Source organism: Zalophus californianus, chromosome 10 (assembly GCF_009762305.2).
Source record: "Zalophus californianus isolate mZalCal1 chromosome 10, mZalCal1.pri.v2, whole genome shotgun sequence".
Classification (NCBI taxonomy): domain Eukaryota; kingdom Metazoa; phylum Chordata; class Mammalia; order Carnivora; family Otariidae; genus Zalophus; species Zalophus californianus.
In genome coordinates, this window is record NC_045604.1 from 65356841 (window position 1) to 65376812 (window position 19972).

Sequence of the window (19972 nt, forward strand, 5' to 3'; positions counted from 1 at the left end):
GATTGAGTCCCCCATCAGGCTCCCGGCTCAGCGGGGAGCCTGCTTCTCCCTCTGACCTTCTCCCCTCTCATACTGTTTCTCTCTTTCTCTCTCTCAAATAAATAAATAAAATCTTTACAAAATAAAAAAATAAAAATAAAAATAAACACCAAATTAGATCTATATAAATATAGAAAGTAATCATACCACTTAAAACTGGTCTATAGCATAGTGCCAACATAGAGCCTACTTCATATTTCACCATGATATTAAAAACCATGTTTTTAAAACAATAATTATTAGGATTTACTGCTCAGCATCACCATCGCATCTTACCATACGGCTCCCTAACAGAAGCTTACCACAGAAAAGGCTTACAAAGCAATCTCTTAAGTAACCACATGTGACACTGAAGCAAAACCTCACAATCTCACAAGAGCATTAGGCATTATCTAAACTGTACAAACTTTAACCTTGGTCTAGACATCAACAGCACATAACATATCTGCCAGTTTTACAAAGACAACCTCCCTGATTTATTTTTTCCTATTTTCTTCCCTCACTGCAATGTGGGATACAATTAAGATTTTTTTCACAATATTGGCTCTAATGTTTTCTGTTCTGAAAGTTGAACATTATCAGTGATGTACAATAAGCACAAATTAGCATGAAAGACAAATGACATTAAAATATTGCATTAAGACACAAAGACAATGGGGAAAAAATAGTTTTGGATGGGAAAAGGAAATGAAGACATCTACAGTGATTCCACATGTCAGTACATACAGGACTCAGAAACCACTCTGGAAATCTCTACATTTTCATGTTCTATAGTACTTATAGTGACTCAGAATAAAAACTAATTAAGTAAACCAGCAGTTCCCAATGGGGGTAACCCTAATCTTGAAGGTTGTTTGGAAAATATATGGGAGCATCCTTATTTGTTAGGATGCCTGGGGAGAGACATGGGCACTGAGTGGCCAGGAACCAGAAATGCTGGACATCCCATGTGGGATATTCCGTACAATGAAGAATCAATTCTTCCAGGCGCCAAGGTGGCTTAGTCAGTTAAGTGTCCAACTCTTGATTTCAGCTCAGGTCACGATCTCAGGGTCGTGGGATCAAGCCCCACATCAGGGTCCACACTCAGTGGCGAATCTGCTTAAGGATTCTCTCTCCCCACTCCCACTGCCCCTCCCACGGCTTGCATGCTCTCTCTTTCTAAAAACTGATAAATAAATCTTAAAAAAAAAGAATCAATCATTCCAAATCTAAGACGACTTTTAAATATCCAATCAAACATTCTGTAGAGGGAACAAACTTGTTTCCAATTATCCGAGCCTGGAACTAAGCCTCCTTTCACATATAAAAACAAAGAGCTTGTTTTTACACAGCCTTGATAGCACTGAATTTTCTAGGTAATTCAAGGGAAGACTGCATTTTAAGAAGTTTAGCTAAATTTATTTAAAATTTTATAAAAGCATATGACTGAAGGCAACATCACCTATGGTATTTGAGGTACCAATAACGTATTTTCTGATCCTGGATTTTGTACTTCCCTTTCCAAATTGACTTTGTATAAATGCAAATATCTGACTTCTTAATTATGTCTTCAGGTCTACTCATGCCTGAGCATCTATATACTACAATATGTGTTATTTTCGTTGTGTTGAGCACTGGGTGTTATTTGTAAGGGATGAATCACTAAATTCTACTGCTGAAACCAATATTATACTATATGTTAACTAACTTGAATTTAAATAAAAATTTGAAAAAATAAAATACATAAAAAATAATAAAATACAAAATAAAATAAAATACATATCCTCAAGATTAGGGTTACCCTCATTGGGAGCTACTGGTTTACTTAATTAGTTTTTGTTCTGAGTCACTGTAGGTACTATAGAACATGGAAATGTAGAGATTTCCAGAGTGGTTTCCGAGTCCTGTATGTACTGACATGTGGAATCAATGTAGATGTCTTCATTTCCTTTTTCCATCCAAAATTCTTTTTCCCATTGTCTTTGTGTCTTAATGCAATATTTTAATTTCATTTGTCTTTCATGTTAATTTGTGCTTACTGTACATAAATATAAAACATTATTTTATTATAAGTTATTTTCATTTTTTTCCTCCTTTACATTCAAGTTATGGTATTATATTGATATTGAATTTTAAAAATACATAACTAGTTAGACTGTACTAACTATGGAATTTCATTTCAATATAGTAGAGAGGACAAAAATATAATTATTATAAAAAGGGAGAGGGGCACCTGGGTGGCTCAGTCAGTTGAGCATCTGACTCTTGATTCCCGCTCAGGTCATGATCTCAGGGATCGAGCCCAGCACTGGACTCTGCGCTCAGCACAGTCTGCTTGAGATATTCTCTCCCTCTCTCCCTCTCCCACTGCCCCTCCCCCTGCTCACAAGCTCTATCTCTCTCCAAAATAAATAAAAACTTAAAAAAAAATAGATAGCAGGGCTCCTGGGTGGCTCACTCAGTGAAGCGTCTGCCTTTGGCTCAGGTCATGATCCCAGGGTCCTGGGATCGAACCCCACAATAGGATCTCTCCTCAGCAGGGAACCTGCTTCTCCCGCTCCCTCTGCCTGCTTCTGAGCATGCTTGATCTCTCTCACTCTCTCTGTCAAATAAATAAACCTTAAAAAAAAAAAAGATAGAGTTAGGTCTGGGAGAGCTGAAAACTGCAGATCTAGAACAATGCTACATAAACATACACAGCACACGCACACATAAAAATATATATTTAAATTCACAGCCTGGGACGACTGAAGAGATTCTGACAGTAGTGATGAGATAGGATCAGGTGTCCAAAGTCTTTTTAATCATCACAAAAGGATTCCACATGTAGCTAAGGTTGAAAAACCACTGATCTAGACTAAATTAAAAAGGACGCCATTGTACATATTAAATAGAAGAACCAAAAAAAATACTATCCTATACTTACTAAACTATTAGTAGAACTGTAAGGTTCTCAAATCTTTTTTTTTCTTTTTAGAGAAAGAGAGGGAGAGAGAGCGAGAGCTCGTCTGCAAGCGGGGGTAGGGGGAGAGAGCGAGCGAGAGAGAGAATACCAAGTAGGCTGCAGCCCATTGTGGAGCCTAACGCGGGGCTCAGTCTCATGACCCTGAGACCATGACCTGAGCCAAAATCAAGAGTCAGACGCTTAACTAACTGAGCCACCCTGGCACCCCTCTAATCCTTCTGATGGGTGTTTGGTAATGAACATCAGAAGTCTTAATGTGAATATTGTTGGCATATAAATAATATTTATAATGCACTTAATCCTCACAAATGTAATTGATGTACAGAAAAAATGTAAGAATGCTCTTCATACATTTGTATACAAAACTGAACAATTGGTAATAATTTTTTCAGTTTTTCCTAAAAGAAAAAGCTATTTTTGCCTTTCTCCTTATGCTTTCCCAACACTGTTTGAATTTTCTGCAAATATCAGATTATTATATTTACAAATAATAGCAAATATAATTATCTTAGGTCTAGCAACTGTGATTTAGGGAAAAGCACTTTTACATGAAAGAGAAAGCAAAACGACTGTTCAATAAACACTTAAATATTTTGGAAAATCTGCTTATAACTCAAAGAATGGTTTAAATGTATTAATTTTTTAAATGTTAAAAAATGCTTCAGTGAAATCTTCCGTAATGCAAAGACTTAGTAAACTTTTATCAGGTTAGTTTTGTTCATGTCTGGTTTTTAAAAGTAAGTGTGTACTAGGGGAGCACCTGGGTGGCTTACTCGGTTAAGTGTCAGACTCTTGATTTCAGCTCAGGTCATGATAGGATCCTGGCATTGAGCCCCGTGAAGGGCTCCGCACTCAGAATGGAGTTGGCTTAAGACTCTCTCTCTCTCTCTCTCCCTCTCCTTCTGACCCTCCTCCCACTTGTGCATGCTCTCTCTCTAAATTAATAAATTAAAAAATCTTTTAAAAAAATAAATAAGTGTATTACCAATTAGGTACATCTTGCATGTACAGGTGTTTGATAGGTATCTGATGATTTCTTCCTAAACCAGTACCATTTATAGAAGATCTAACTTACTATATATTTATCATTATTTAAAATTAAGGCCACCCAAAAAGAAGAAAAGCCAGTAAACTCTCTAACAATACTTTCTTTGGCCAGTCAGACATGATCCTTATGACTAAAGAAGAGAATTTACAGATGAGATGTTACCGCAGAGAAAGAAAATCAATTTACTTCTTCTTTCTTACACAAAATGACCTTAGCACTACTATGACATTTCCCACTCCTCCTTGGAAACAAAGTCACTAGAGCTCAAGAACCCATATAAATACTGTCAAAGATTGGATTTGGGTTGGAGTAAAGACTCGTTTTAGGGGCGCCTAGGTGGCTCAGTCATTAAGCGTCTGCCTTCAGCTCAGGTCATGATCCCAGGGTCCTGGGATAGAACTCCACATCAGGCTCCCCGCTCTGCGGAAAACCTGCTTCTCCCTCTCCCACTCCCCCTGCTTGTGTTCCCTCTCTCACTGTGTCTGTCAAATAAATAAATAAAATCTTTAAAAAAAAATTTAAAAAGACTCATTTTAGAGCAGCTTATTATTATGTGGGATGGAGTTTGACAACATGTATTGAGCCTGGTTTGGGTAAAACACATGTAATTCATGACCTGGGCTCAGCAGATATTTATTCTGTAAGAAGACTAGATTCAATGTTCTTGAAGGCAGCCTCCCAATTATAAAATCCATGACTCTGTAATATCCACAGGAACAGATATCTGAATTATGTCAAAATAGGTCCGAATCTTGCCCACATTAGGCTTACACAGCTGAAAATTTGGAACAGTATTTTTTTCAAATTTTGGATCATTAAGGATGAAGAAATTGGCTTAAAATATGCAAACAGAAAATAAGTTCTTTTAAGTCATTTATTCAACAATTTTATCACTAATACCACTAACTGAACATCTTCTGTGTGAAAGACTGTTATGATCTTTTTACCACCTAGTCATGATCAATTCCACTCACAAACAATATTGACAGAGATTTACTATGAGCATAACTGGGATAGTTGAGTTGCCATGAAACTTGCAGGAAAGAAAAGAGAGAGACCCAACAGCTATCCAGTCCCTCATAAACCATTTTATAGCAAATAAACAGTATCTCCCTCTTCATGCTTCAAATGCAGTCCAGTATTGAACTGCAGGTTGGCAGATACACAAAGGTCTAAAAAGTTGGAAACTGGAAAAAGAAAAGTGGAAAGCTAAGCCAGGTGTCTCAGCTGACTGACAGATATTGATTAAAATCTTGCATAAAATCTCCTCAGAGCACATGAGAGACCTAGTGATAGACTTCAGACTTATCACTTTCAAAGCTTACTGAATGCTGCATCAAGTGTAGAACAAGAGTGCCTTCCCACTAGCCTTAATCAAATTAGACAGATAGAACCAAATATAAAGACGGAGTGAGGCAGGAGAATTGTCATACGGCATCAAATTGACATAAGAAACAAGAAAAAAGTATTACTTCTTCAGAAAATGGAAATTACAGTCTCCTGGTTAACTGAGGAATCATATAATAAATAATAATATTAGTACCCCAAAGTGATTCAGTGATCATCTAGTGTACGATTCAGGTCAAATCCATTCTGCCACCTGCTTTCATAAAGTTTTATTAAAACATAGCCACCCTTACAATTTACACTCCCGCCTATCACACAAGAGTTGAGTAGTTGTGACAAATCTATAGCCCACAATGCCTACAATATTTATTATCTGAACCACTACAAAAACATTTGCCAATCTCTGATCTAGTGAGAGATCATATGAAGATGGAATGACCTAATTGATATATTTTAGCTAGAAAGGCAAAATAACTCATTTACCTCTACAGACTTCCAATCTTCTTTGAAAGAAACCTCCATGCTGGATTAATCAGAATGTCAGCACCAAGTTCTAGTGGAACACGGTGATGGAGCACACGTATTTTAGCCCTCGTACAAGTAATTATCAAGTTTTTAACTCCCAAAGTGTATTAGAATGGCCGTCAATGAATGAGGAGTTCAACATCATGTCTAGAAAGTGGGGGTGAGACAGGCTACACAAACAGGGCAGTGGAGTCCACATCAAATGGCAGTTACCCTCAAAGTCTTTTCTGAGAGGGGAGCCAACCTACCAAGCAGAAATCCAACAGGAATCTAGCATCACAGAGTTTATGTCGGGCACTGAAGGGGATTGAAAAGTAGCATTAAAAAGAGAGACTTAACCAAAAGTCTGCATGCCAAACAGTCTGAAAACACCTCTTTGCTACTGGAATGATTCTGAGTAAGCAAAGGAGTGTCAAAATGGAGAATCCAGATAAATTTGAGGAATTTGAGAAACAAGACAGAGGATCATAGGGGAAGGGAGGGAAAAATGAAATAAGATGAAACCAGACAGGAAGACAAACCATAAGAGACTCTTAATCTCAGGAAACAAACTGAGGTTGCTGGAGTGGAGGGGGGGTGGGAGGGATGGGGTGGCTGGGTGATGGACACTGGGGAGGGCATGTGCTATGGCGAACGCTGTGAATTGTGTAAGACTGATGAATCACAGACCTGTACCCCTGAAACAAATAATACATTATATGTTAATAAAAAATTAATTAATTTAAAAAAGAGAGAGCAGGCACGAGGTGGAGAGGGGTGTGGGGAAGGGGCAGAGGGAGAGAGAGAATCTTAAGCAGGCTCCATGCCCAACACAGAACCAGACACAGGGCTCCATCTCACAACCCTGAGATCATGACCTGAGCCGAAATCAAGAATCAGATGCTTAACTGACTGAGCCACCCAGGCACCCCTAGACAGGACCTATCTTTGTGTTCCAGAACAGAATGTAAATATTAATCTTGATAATACAAAAGTGAAGGTACACTGGCAAATTATGGGAAATAGGGTGATAAGAGCAGATCAGTGGGAACACTATGTTCACCTTTAAAAGGAGGGAATCGAGAGACACTGTCTATAAAGTACATCCACCTTATCCAAGAGGGACAGTTCTAAGACTCCAGTGGATGCCTGAAACTGCGCATAGTACCAAACCCTATATATACTACTTTTTTCCTACACATACACACCTAGGAGATGTGACTAACAAGTAGTATATACAGCATGAATATGCTGGACAAAGAGATGATTCAGGTCCCACATGGGAGGAATGGGACAGTGTGGGACAGCGCAAGATTTCACCACGCTTCTCAGAACAGCATGCAATTTAAAACTTACAAACTGTTTATCTCTGGAATTTTCTATCTAATATTTTTGAGATGCAGCTGACTTCAAGTAACTGGAAATGCAGAAAGGGAAATGGTGGCTAAGGGGAGATGACTATGCTTGATAAAACACAGATGGAGGTTTGCCCATATTGTTTAAAGTTAAAAACTCAAGAAGGGGAAATTGATCCTAACAGATGTCTAACAGTTATCCCCAAACTAACAGGGCCAAAGCAGATTTTTCCCATCTGAGATCTTATATAGTCTTCCCCACATCATAAATGCAATCATCATCTTCCCAAATGCTCAAGCCAAAAACAAGTCTTTCTTGATTCTTCTCCCTCCCCACCCTATATTCATTCTTTTTATTTTTTTTCACGCAGTGCCCGCCCCTCTTCTGAGCTCCACACAAGCATATCAGTTGCCTATTCAACATCTCCACAGGTATATTCAATAGGCACAAACTTAAAACTTGGGTATTAAAATTGCCCTCCCAGAACCTCCTCTTCCCTTAGATTTCTGTAAGTCACTAAATGGCACCACCATTCACCCAAAGCTGCTCAGGTCAGAAAGCTGGAAGTCACCTCTGACTGTTCTTTTTGTCTTACCTCTTACATCTAATCTATTGGCAAACGTTGAGCTACACCTTCAAAATAGGTCTCAGATCCAATCACTTCTGAACGCCTCACTGCTGCTACTCTAATCCAAGCCATCCAAGCTCTTGACTAGATCAGTGCTTAGCACACAATGAACTCTCGAACCAATGAATGAATGAATGCATCCAGGAGCATATTCAGGCAATGCTTCCTTCAAATCTGCCTTATCCTCTTTGATGCCACTACTGTAATCCTAGCCACCATCATATGATGACCAGATTACTATCATAAGCTCCTGACTGGCTCTTCACCCCCTACCTTTACTCCTCTGTAAGCTATCCCCACAGTCAGAAGGATTCCTTTAAAAACTCAATCACACATTAATAATGACCCTCCTTCCCCCCTTAGGACGCTATAGTAGCAGCCCATCACCCACAGATGTATATTTTTATGTATATTTTTAGCCATAGCCTATAAGGGCCTTATCATAACCCAGCCCCTCCCATCTCTCCAATCTTATCTCCTACAACATCTGCTGCTGCCCCTGGTCCACCATCTGGCCTTCTTGTCCTTCTTGAACATACCATATTCATTCTTCCTTTTCCATTTGATGTGCATCCAGCCTGAAACTCTCTTCTCCCAATCTTGGCATGTCTTTTTTTTTTTTTTAAAGATTTTATTTATTTATTTGAGAGAGAATGAGATAGAGAGAGAGCATGAGAGCAGGGAGGATCAGAGGGAGAAGCAGACTCCCTGTTGAGCAGGAAGCCTGCTGCAGGACTCGATCCCGGGACTCCAAGATCATGACCTGAGCCGAAGGCAGTTGCTTAACCAACTGAGCCACCCAGGCGCCCCTTGGCATGTCTTGATTACTTCTTTCAGGTGTCCACTTAAATGCCACTTCTGACTGGTCTTAGATTGACAGACAGATTAACAGATGATAAGACAAGTAGATAGGTAGGTAGGTAGGTAGGTGTGTAGATAGGTAGGTAGGTGGATGGAGACAGATCTCTTTACAAAAAGTATAGATTATATCTATATATTTCCCCAATGTCTGTACATTTGATATATAGGAATAGGTATACAGTGTGTGTACACAGGTATGCATACATGTACATACGTATACACAAACACACAAAACAACCTCCCAATCTCTGTGCTTTTATACCCTTTATTTTAGGCACAAAGATAATATTGTATACCACTTTATTAATTTATTACCTGCCATACTGAGAAAATATAAGTTCCATTGGGCAAAGGCTTTCTTTCTGTGTCTTGTTCAATAATATTGCGCCAGAGCCTAGGAAGGTCCTAGTGTTGACCCTATTTGCTAAGTAAATCAGTGGATGGATGGATCCATAATCAGGTCCTTCCTATCCTCACTCACCAGCCTCACCTCCAACTCCTATTCTTTCCTGTACTTATTTTTTTTAAGACTTAATTTTTTTAGCAGAGTTTTAAATTCACAGCAAAATTGAGAGGATGGTACAGAGGATGCCCATATAACTCCCTAACCACTCCACATGCACAGCCACCTGTATCATCAACATCCCCACCAGATGGGACATTTATTACAAGGAATGAACCTACAGTGAAATATCATTATCACCCAAAGTCCATGGGGAACACTGCTGCTGTCCATTCTATGGGTCTGGACACATGTACAATAACAAATATCCACCATTATCCAACTCCACTTTATTCCTCTAACATGACAAGTTTGTTCCTGCTTCAGTTCCTTCACATCTGCTGTTCTTTCTATGTAAAACATTTGTTCCAGAGCTTTCCATGGCTGGCTACTTTTGGCAATTAGGTCCCAGGTCAAATGTCACCTCTGCAGGAAGTCCTTCTGTAATAACCTTTTCAAAGGTGAGCTCCTGCTCATCCAAAGAACATTCACTCATATAATTGTGGGTATTTGTCCCTATCTGTCTTTCCTGCATCTATAACATAAGCTTTAGGAAAGCCAGGATCTTCTTCACTTGCTCACTACTAACTACCCACCACCACAACCCCCAGAATAACTTAGAACAGGGACTAGCTAGTAGCTACTCAAAAAATATCTATTGGATAAACTCTGGAGATAACTATATAGAAAGAGGGAGAAAAAGGAGATGCTGACATAGGTGAGCTAAATCCCCTTACCTACCAGCACAGGAAGTCAACGTATAATGCCTACACAGGTGGCTCAGGAAATACTTCCTCACATAGATTCTAAAAAGAACCAAACTCAGATACAAAGAACAGAAAGGCAGTTGCCACAGGCAGGGAATATGGCGTCAGGGAAATGAGTGCAGTGATCAGAAGGTACAAACTTCAGGTTATAAATTTAAAAAGTCTTGGAAATGTAATACACAAGACGGTGACTATTATAATGGGTGTGTGCACGTGTGTGTGTGTGTGTCTGTGTGTACACACACACGTATTTTTTAAGTAGGCTCCATGCCCAGCATGGAGCCCAATGCAGGGCTTAAACTCACAACCCTGAGATCAGCACCTGAGCTAAAATGAAGGGTCCGATGCATAACCAACTGAGCCACCCAGGCGCCCCAATACTGTATTGTGTATTTAAAAATTTCTAAGATGGTAGATCTTAAAAGTTCTTATCACAAGAAAGAAGATTATAATTATCTGTGGTGATGGATGTTAACTAAACTGATCGTGATGATCATTTCACAATATATACATATATCACATCATTATGTTACACACCTAAAACTAACACAGTGTTGTAGGACAATTATATTTCAACTAAAAAAAATAAAAAGAAAGATTACTACGGACAGATTTACAGATAACGTAATGTTTCAAAAACTAATTCCAACCAACGAGTATCACTGATGAATGTATTATTCATTCATTCACCTAACCAATCATGTTACATCTTCGTCAGGGAACAATAATGTACCCCCTGAATGAGCCTGGCTATCTAACTGCAGAAACAGCCAATTAAACCAGTAATTAAGATAATTTGTTTGAAAAAGGATGGACACAAACTAGTCTCAGGAGTTTAAGAAAGGAGGGAGTGACATTTAATCTGGGTTATAGAGGATAAGTAGAAGGAGTTCAGTAGGTAGGGGGTCAGGTCTGGGTCCAAGCCCAAGGAGTCACATAGTCAAAGGCTCAGAAGTAAAAGCATAGCAAAATCCACAAGCTTGAATTTCATCCTGAGGAACAGGGCCAGGGCTTTCCGCTGACGAGTGACAGCCATGATCACACTCTAGAACGAAACGATTGCTCTGGCTCCCATGTAGGAAGGAGGAAAGGAGCGGGCAGGAGGCACAGACTGCAGTCAGCATAGCAGAGAGGTCAGAGGCACACGCACACAAGAGCTGGTGGAGAAACTAGAGAAGCAAACCAATTTAGATCTTAAGTAGTAAAATCAGCGGGACATGTTGATTAACTGGGCGTGGGGCCAAGAAAGGACATCAACTGAAGATGATTCCAGCCTGGCAACTCAGACTGCTGGGTGGTTGGTGGATTATTCACTGTGGCTGAAAATCGAGAACAAAAGCAGGTTTGGGCAAAGATCATGCACTGAGGACCTGCTATATGGCACTTGAGATATGGGTGCACCACCAAAGTAGAGGTACCCCGTAAGGTATGGGTGTGGTCCTTGGGAGAAAGGAGAAGGCTGGAGATGGACTCTCAAGAATGATTAACGTACAGATGCCAACTGAAGTCATGGGAGCAGATGGGAGCATTCAGCCGGTGGATGCAAAGTGAGCAAAGACAAGCTTAGGGCCCCAGATGTTGGTAGAAGTCAAAAACTTAAATATGATCAAATAATTTCAACCTTTACACGGTATTCTCTTTTTATTTACAATTAGATATGAAGCCAACTTCCCTACAGAACACTCAGTTAATGTCCTATTAGTCTGAAGCTGGCACAGAACTATTTATGAAACAAACAAAGGGCTTGGTTTTCTCCATTATTACCATTATTGAGTGTTATATTCTAGACCCCAACTTATTAAATCGCACTGTTAGTGCTGACTAATATGAGATTCATCACAAATAAATCAGATCATTCTATAACTAAACATAAAATGTAAAGCGACAAATAAGACTCACATTTTTATTTTTGTTTTTCAAAGATTTTATTTATTTATTTGACAGAGAGAGACAGCCAGAGAGAGGGAACACAAGCAGGCTTCCCTCTGAGCAGAGAGCCCAATGCAGGGCTCGATCCCAGGACCCTGAAATCATGACCTGAGCTGAAGGCAGACGCTTAACAACTGAGCCACCCAGGCACCCAGGACTCACATTTTTAAAGAGGTCTATAATTATTAAATAAAACAGGTCCTCTCCCTGCTAATACTTTTTAAAAGTATATAAATTGTAATTTGGTACAGTATGCAGCTGCTTATTTTGCTCAGCAATTAATTCAATCAGAAATGTAGATATTATGAATCAAGTTAAATCCAGAAGAAGTAAAATAATAATTGGTGAATTTGCTTGAAATTGGTTTACTTGTTAGCAACATTGCAAATTTTGAGCGTGTTTAAGATTTTATTTCTTTCAGAGAGAGAGGGTGTGCACACACGCAAGCATGAGCGAGGAGGAGGGGCAGAGGGAGAAGGAGGCTCCCTGCTGAGCAGGGAGCCCGATGTGGGACTCAATCCCAGGACCCTGCGATCATGACCTTAGCCAAAGGCAAACACTCAACTGACTGAGCCACCCAGGTGCCCCTGAGCATGCATTTTTAAAAGAAAACTTAACCCACTCCTCCTCTTTCATTTCAAAATCACCTATGATGCTGTGGTTATATAGAAACCAGACTGGTTCCCATATATAAGCCCTCTATCGCATTATATGACACATCATAATAAGGTATCCACAGAGGAATTACAAAGCCACTGATGACAAAACACTCTCCAGTATAAGAAACAATAGTGAACATAGCAGTCAATATATACATATATGTGAACACTAGGTATGAAGTGTAGATGAACAGTTTTGTGTGTATCCTCCAGTCACAAAACAAACACATAGACATTACCTCCGGAAAACAGAAGTAGGAATGGGGAAGGAAGCTGGAGGAAACATTCACTCTTCTTACTTTACTTTTCTGTTTAAAAATGAAATGTGAAAACCAATTAACACTGAAACCACCCTTATGGGCGTGAGGGATATTACACCTCATAATACCTCAATAGCCTCCCTCACATGACTCGTTGATGCCATGGCCCCACACATCAAATGCTAAGCTAATGAACCAAAGTTATGTCCCTCCGGGGCAAATATATTATAGATTTTATGCTACAAATTCACATCCTCTATATCAATTTCCATTCTGAGGGTGTTTGCCTCCTGTTCATTACTGTTCATAGTTCAGTTTGTCAGTTTAATTTTGTGGTGCTTTGTAGGAATCCACAATAATTACAATGTTTAATTATGTACCTGAAGGGTGAGCTAAACAGGGCAGTTTAAATGCATGTGTTCTGGCCAATCTTTGACTCCCATCTCGCCTCTACACACACCCCATCCCCCTCACACATACAAGCATATGCACTAGTTGGCTTATATATGGTATCTTCCAACTTACTAGCTATTGTCCCATTACTTTGTACAGTATATCTGACGATGACATTATTATTGATGCTACAGTAAGCAGTTAATATATGTGGTCAGAGTACATGCACGACAATGAATCAAAATGACACACCCACCACCAAACTCCCTCAACACATTCTAATCAGATCATGTTTTTTCTTCCTTGAGTGTACTACAAAAGGAGGAAGTAGCATTGGAGAAAAAACATAAAAACTGGAGAAAATAAAGTAAATGTTTAGGTCATTGAAACTGGAAAGAAAATTCATCCAGAAGATATATGTAATTTGTCAGTTCTATATATAGTCTTCTTAATTTGAAGTTCCTTGAAACGAATCTCAGTTTCACATGAATAAGATAGATAACATCACCATAAAATAGTCTATCTAGAATTTATCTTGTAGAAAAAAGGATGGCTTTGTTTTCATAATTTGCTTTTTCTTATTATTATTACTAATGATCTTATATAAATCTTGTATCGTTCTGTTACAGAATTTTTGCTTTACAAAATGAGGCAAAAATAATCCAATTATTTCTCACATTCCCTATTTTTATTAGGAAAGTGTTACTTCAAACCTTCTATTTTAGTATTTTTTGTTTTGTGTTCCTTGGGGATTGGGTTGCACCCTTATTAAAAACAAAACAAAAGCCAGGAAAAAATGTGAATACCACAGGAAAGAGAAAGCTACACCTAATCAGAATGTTAGAACAAAAATAAAATTTGGGCTTAGAAGAGAAATTAGAACTCTGGATCCAAATTCCGCACCTATTAGGTATAGGATGTTTGGCAGGTTACTTAAGATTCTGTAGCTCAGCCCCCTGACTGGCAAAACAAGCACAATGGTAGTAATCTCCCAAGATTCATATAGGAGTAAACAGAATAAAACAGTACCTGGCACACAGGAGAGATCTTGTAAATCTTAGTTCTTATTAGTAGTACAGATTAGGAAGCTGAGGCCCAGAGAGTTACCATGCTTTCTTCGGAACAATTTAACGAGCTAATGGCACAACGGTCATTAGAACTTGGGTCGTCTGATTAATTTGTATGCTTGTTTGCTTAGGTTTCTTCTCTGTTAAGATCACTCTATTTACAGTCTGGAGAAATTACTTTCATAGGAGAAAGTGAGAGAGCGAAACTCCCTCAGATAAGCATGGCCTAGATGCCAAAAAAGGAAAAGAAGAACACTAGGTGTCCACGTGTGTGTGTGCGTGTGCGCACGCACGCACACACACACACACACACACACACACACACACACACACACACACACACACACACACACACACACACACACCAAAATAAGAAACAAAAATGATGGGTGGAAGGTTGAGAGCAAGTGACACAGACACAAAACCTCCAATTATTTTATTATGATGCAATTCATTACAGCATAATTAATTTCTTATAAAATGATTAATCATAAGGTTAGAAGAAAAGGTTATGTTGGAATGTTAATTATACACCCTTTAAAGAATTTCAAAGACATTAACAATGGTACTCTCACAGACTCTCTGTCAGTTGTCCTAAATTAAACTCTTGGAACGCAATTTGGCACTATCTTTAAAAATTCAAAATCATGTATCCTTTTACTCATCGATACAGCTGGGAAGAATTTACCCTACAACTAATTTGTGAAGTGTGCAGAAATGTGTACAAAAAGATACTTGGTCCATAACTGGCAATACCAAATATTGAAAAAAAAGTTAAGCATTCATTAAAGAAGAAGTAACAACTGTGGTGCATTCATGTAATGGAAACAGTGGGATGAGACCAAAGGGTCCTCTGGACAGGTTATAAAATGAAAAGGAGAATTTAGGTATATAAAATTAACCCATTTCTGTTTTTCTAATAAAGAGAATAAATATTCGAATGTGTTAGGAGTAGAAAATGTTGCAAAGACATAAGAAACCAGGTTATCTCTGGACAATGGGACTGAGGTCAGGAGGACAAGAAGATAGGAGTGAACAATTTTTTTCATGATATATGGATATTACATATTTAGTTCATATATATAGATATCATATAAATGATATTTTACCATACACATTAATTTTTAAATTAAAGGAAAATAAGTTAAAATAAATCAAAGATTATAAAAAAAAAACCAATAGGCCAATGGGCATAATGGAGCACAAATTCAGAGCAGAGAACTTGAAGGGTTCACTTACATAGAGCTGAACATTCTTTTTATTTATTCATTTATTTCAGAGAGAGAAAGAGAGAATGAGAGAGAGCATGTGGAGGGAGGGCAGAGAGAGAAGGACAAGCCGACTCCACGCTGAGCTGGGAGCTCAACAAAGAGCTCGATCTCAAGACCCTGAGCTGAGCCAATTGAGCCACCCAGGCGCCCCTGTAGCTGAACATTCTTACCTGACACTTAGCACTACAGTATTTTGCAACTCGGCATTGAGAACACCGCATCAGCTTTTCCTTCCTGTTTAAAAAAAAAAAAAAATTCACATTAGGAAATGAGTGAGAACCATATGTTTGAAGAAAGAAACATAAATCAACATACTGATGCCAATATGTTCTGCTCACCCCAATGTCTGCTCCTGTAAGAATTAGATTTTCACATTGATGAACATTTTCTTTCATGTGAGACATGGGCATAACAGCTAATGGTCCCTTTTTTTAATTGTGGTGAAATATATATAACATAATATTTACCACTTTAAACATTTTTAAGTATATACTTCAGTGTGTTAAAAAGTCAAGACCCAAAATAGAGTCACTTTTCCTAAGCCCCATATCATGTTTGAGACTTAACTACAGTTTTGGCTCTCCCAAAAATGAAATCTTAAACCAGTCAATCAGGGTTACTAGTTAGGTAATCTGCTTGGTTGACCCCCGCTCTCCCCTAAGGAAAGTAACCCACTTTTTCACCTAGTATCATTTTCTTGTTGCTGTTCTCTCTCTGCCTAGAGAAGTCTTTCATTTTGTACAGCATCTCAGGGCTACTTTCTATCTCCTACATTGGATGCTGCCCAAATCATGAACCACTGAATAAAGCCAATAAGATCTTTAAACTTTACTCAGTTGAATTTTGTTTTTTAGCAAATGGCATTAAGTCCATTCACTTTGTTCTGCACATTATGACCACTAATGTTCATTCTAATAAAAAAATAAATTAAAATCAGAGATTCCCATTGAGAGCAAAAATTTTACTCCATAGAGGTTTTAACTCTCCATACGAAATACAGAATCCAGTCCCATCAACTAGTTGAAGTATTCTATACTCCTCAGATATAAAAATTGTATAAGTCTTAACTCATCATATAGTTTAATTATGAATATACTCCTTCTGGAAAATGATTTTAAAATTCCATTAAATCCAGTTATGACTTTAGATATGCTGAATTGAGATGCTCTAAAGTTACATCCCCCTGAATCACCTGTGTAACTAAAAAGCAAAAATGAAAAAGTTGAATTATAAAATAAAAAGAATAAATGCAACGATAAAATTAATAGTGACAAACAAAAGGCAGGAAGGACTGTGGATAAATAGAGGGTACCCAAGAGCATTAAAAGTCAAACTCTAATATTACTATTAGTAACAAAACAAGAACAAATCCTTCTAAGCACTTTGAATGCACCAGGTACTCTTCATAGATTTTTACATGTATGACTTACACTTACTTTCAAACAGTCCTGTAAGGAAGCATTCTTATTATGACAACTTTACAGATACTTTAATTCATTTTCAAGAGATAAAAAGTAAAGAGCAGTGCAAACACCATAAAGGACAGGTGGCAGGGATACTGAAAGGGTAAGCAAGAATCCTAAAGAGAATAGGAACCTAAACATACCAGGTACTTCACTTCTGGGACAGCGAGGGTCAGACATGAACATAAAACACAGGGAGAGGTTAAAATCTATTTAGATTTTGGGAGCCAAAATGCCTCCCTTCACCAAGTATAGAATTGTAGCTGCCACATACCAACACCCCAGGCAACAATGCAAACCAAGTAATCCGGCCTTCAAGTTCTTGGCTTTGACCATCAACCATATTACCGCTCTTGGATAAAACTGGATACAAACAAAATCCACCACGGGATGCCTAGGCAGCGAAGTTGATTAAACGAACGACTCTTGGCTTTGGCTCAGGTTGTGATCTCAGGGTCGTGAGATCAAGTGCCTGGTCAGACTCCGCACTCAGCACAGAGTCTACTTGAGATTCTCTCTCCATCTGCCCCTCCCACTCATGCTCTCTCTCTCTCTCCAAAATAAATAAACCATTTAAAAAAGAAATCCACCCATAGGCTATTTATGAGACACACTTCAAACAAAAGGACATACAAAAGAGGATGAAAACGATATGCCAGGCAAATTTAACCTAAGAAAAAGCCTGTGTAACTACATCAATTTCAGGGGGGGGAAAAGGACTTTACAGTTAAAAATCTTGTTAGAGATGAATAAAGTCAATACTCAATGATAAGAGACTCTGATTCCCAGGTGTAGAAAGCTAGTGACAAATATATCCAGTCTCAAAATATAAGAACAAGTAACAGATCTGAGGGAAAAATGACCAACAAAGTAAGTTAATACATGTTAAGGCCCTTAAAATAGTGCCTGGAATATAGTAAGTACCATGTAAGTATTAGTTATACCTATAGAAAGATATAAAGTCTTTTTCAGGAATTCACAGACCAAGCAGATAAATAAGGAGCTGAATAACTTACTTGATCTCACTCAATACACAGACCCTTACACCTGTTACATGAAGTATATTCAAAAAGTCCATTTAAGCACCCACTGATCATTTACAAAACATGCCCAGAAAGTAGACCACAGAGCAAATTTCAAAAATCCCAAAGAATCAATACCATGTAGATCATTTTCTCCAACCAAAAAGGAATTAAATTAGAAATCAGTAACAAAAAGAAACCCAGGGAAATATATACATGAGCATGCTTTTACGGAATTCAAGGATCAAAGAAGGATCATAAAATTAGAAAAGATATATATATTTGTTATTAAGTAGGCTCCACACACATTGTGGGGAACAAACTCACAGCCCTGAGATCAAGAGTCACACGCTCTACTAACTGAGCCAGACAGGTGTCCTGAAAATACGAGATTAAATAACAAAAAAATATAAAAACTTGTGAGATAAAGCAAACATCATACTTACAGGAACATTTATAACTTCAAATGTTTACATTCAAAAGAAAAACTGAGGGGCACCTGAGTGGCTCAGTCAGTTAAGCATCCAACTCCTGATTTCGACTCAAGACATGATCTCAGGGTTGTGGGATCAGGCTCTGCATGGGGCTCTGCACTCAGTGAGAAGTCTGCTTGGGATTCTCTCTCTCCCTCTGCCCCTCCTTGCACCCCTCTCTCTCTCAAATAAATAAGTAAATCTTAAAAAAAAAAAAAACTGAAAATCAAGGAGATAAATATGCAAATCACTAATTTAAATGTAAAAATAGCAGAAAATGAAGGAAAGCAGAAAGTTACACGACAAATCCACAAAACGAAATAGAACACAATGACATAATAGAGAAGACAGATAACATCAACAAATGTCTTGCAAGATTACACAGGAGGAAGTTTACAAATAAATAACAAAATGGAATGGAACTCAAGATTCAGTAGACTGAAAAACAAACAGGAGAGAATTCTGACAGAATTTACCAATCTCCTTAACTCTCCCCATAAAAAAAATGACAGTGCAAGTAAGACAGCAAACCTGAGTATCACTCCCCACCCTGGGAAACAACCCAACAAACCCAAAACATGAACGAGGAGAGGAAACCACTACCAGCTCTGAGACTTAAATCAATATATTTGTGGGAGAAAAACAAAGAAGGCAGCTGGGCTCCCAATAAGCCTGAAAACAAAAGAAGCCCCAAACTGCCAAAAGATACCCAGTGTGTCCAGGCACCCTGAGAACAGGTAGCCAAAAGCGGGAGAGAATGCTTTATGCAGGAACAGTCCTGAGGATGAGTCACTGGGTCCCCTGAATGCTGCCTTCCTCAGACCTGGCTCCTCAGATTTTCCCTCATTTCCCTCTTTCTGGTATAAGTTATTCAGAGGCAACTTCTGTTCCTTGCAAATTAAAAGCCCCAGCTGTATGAAGTGTTTCTTCTCGATTTTAAAAATTAATGAGCAGAATCAAGATACATCAGAAGGTCAGTGATGAGCAGGCTAGCAAGTCAAACTGTGTCCTCTCCCTCCCACAGCTACCAACCCAGAGCTTTGATGAATTTTAACACAGAATGTTGGCAAAGTAAATACCAAAATTGGTCTAAGTGCCTAAATAATTTAATCGTTTTGATGTGTGAAGGAAACTCCTTAATATGAGTTATTTAAATGTTCAGAGTTATTTTTACATATCAAATAACTAAACAAATTTAAGTTCTCAAGTTTCAAAAAAAGGTCAACTGAATCCAAGAGAAAAGTTGTGTGTGTTTGATCAGAAAACCACTGAGCCTTGGTAGAGTTACAGCTTCTCTCTCAGGGGGAAGATTCAGAGCAATAGCATCTTGTGAAGCGAATTCCAGCACTGCAAAGGGGAATGAATTAAATGAGTTTCCTTCCAATACTAAAATGATTCGGTTCTGCTTCTGTTGTACAGCCAACAAATATAAACTA

General features: G+C 38.4%; 1 protein-coding gene across 6 annotated transcripts in view; it reads right to left on the reverse strand.

Annotated features, from left to right (window-relative positions):
* SMYD3 (SET and MYND domain containing 3) overlaps positions 1 to 19972 on the reverse strand; it is a 707320-nt gene that overhangs the window by 521930 nt on the left and 165418 nt on the right. For all 6 annotated transcript variants that reach the window (XM_027613201.1, XM_027613207.1, XM_027613205.1 and 3 more), the window contains one exon: positions 15749 to 15812. In XM_027613201.1, the coding sequence (XP_027469002.1) occupies positions 15749 to 15812 (64 nt within the window). The remainder of the gene's footprint in view (positions 1 to 15748; positions 15813 to 19972) is intronic.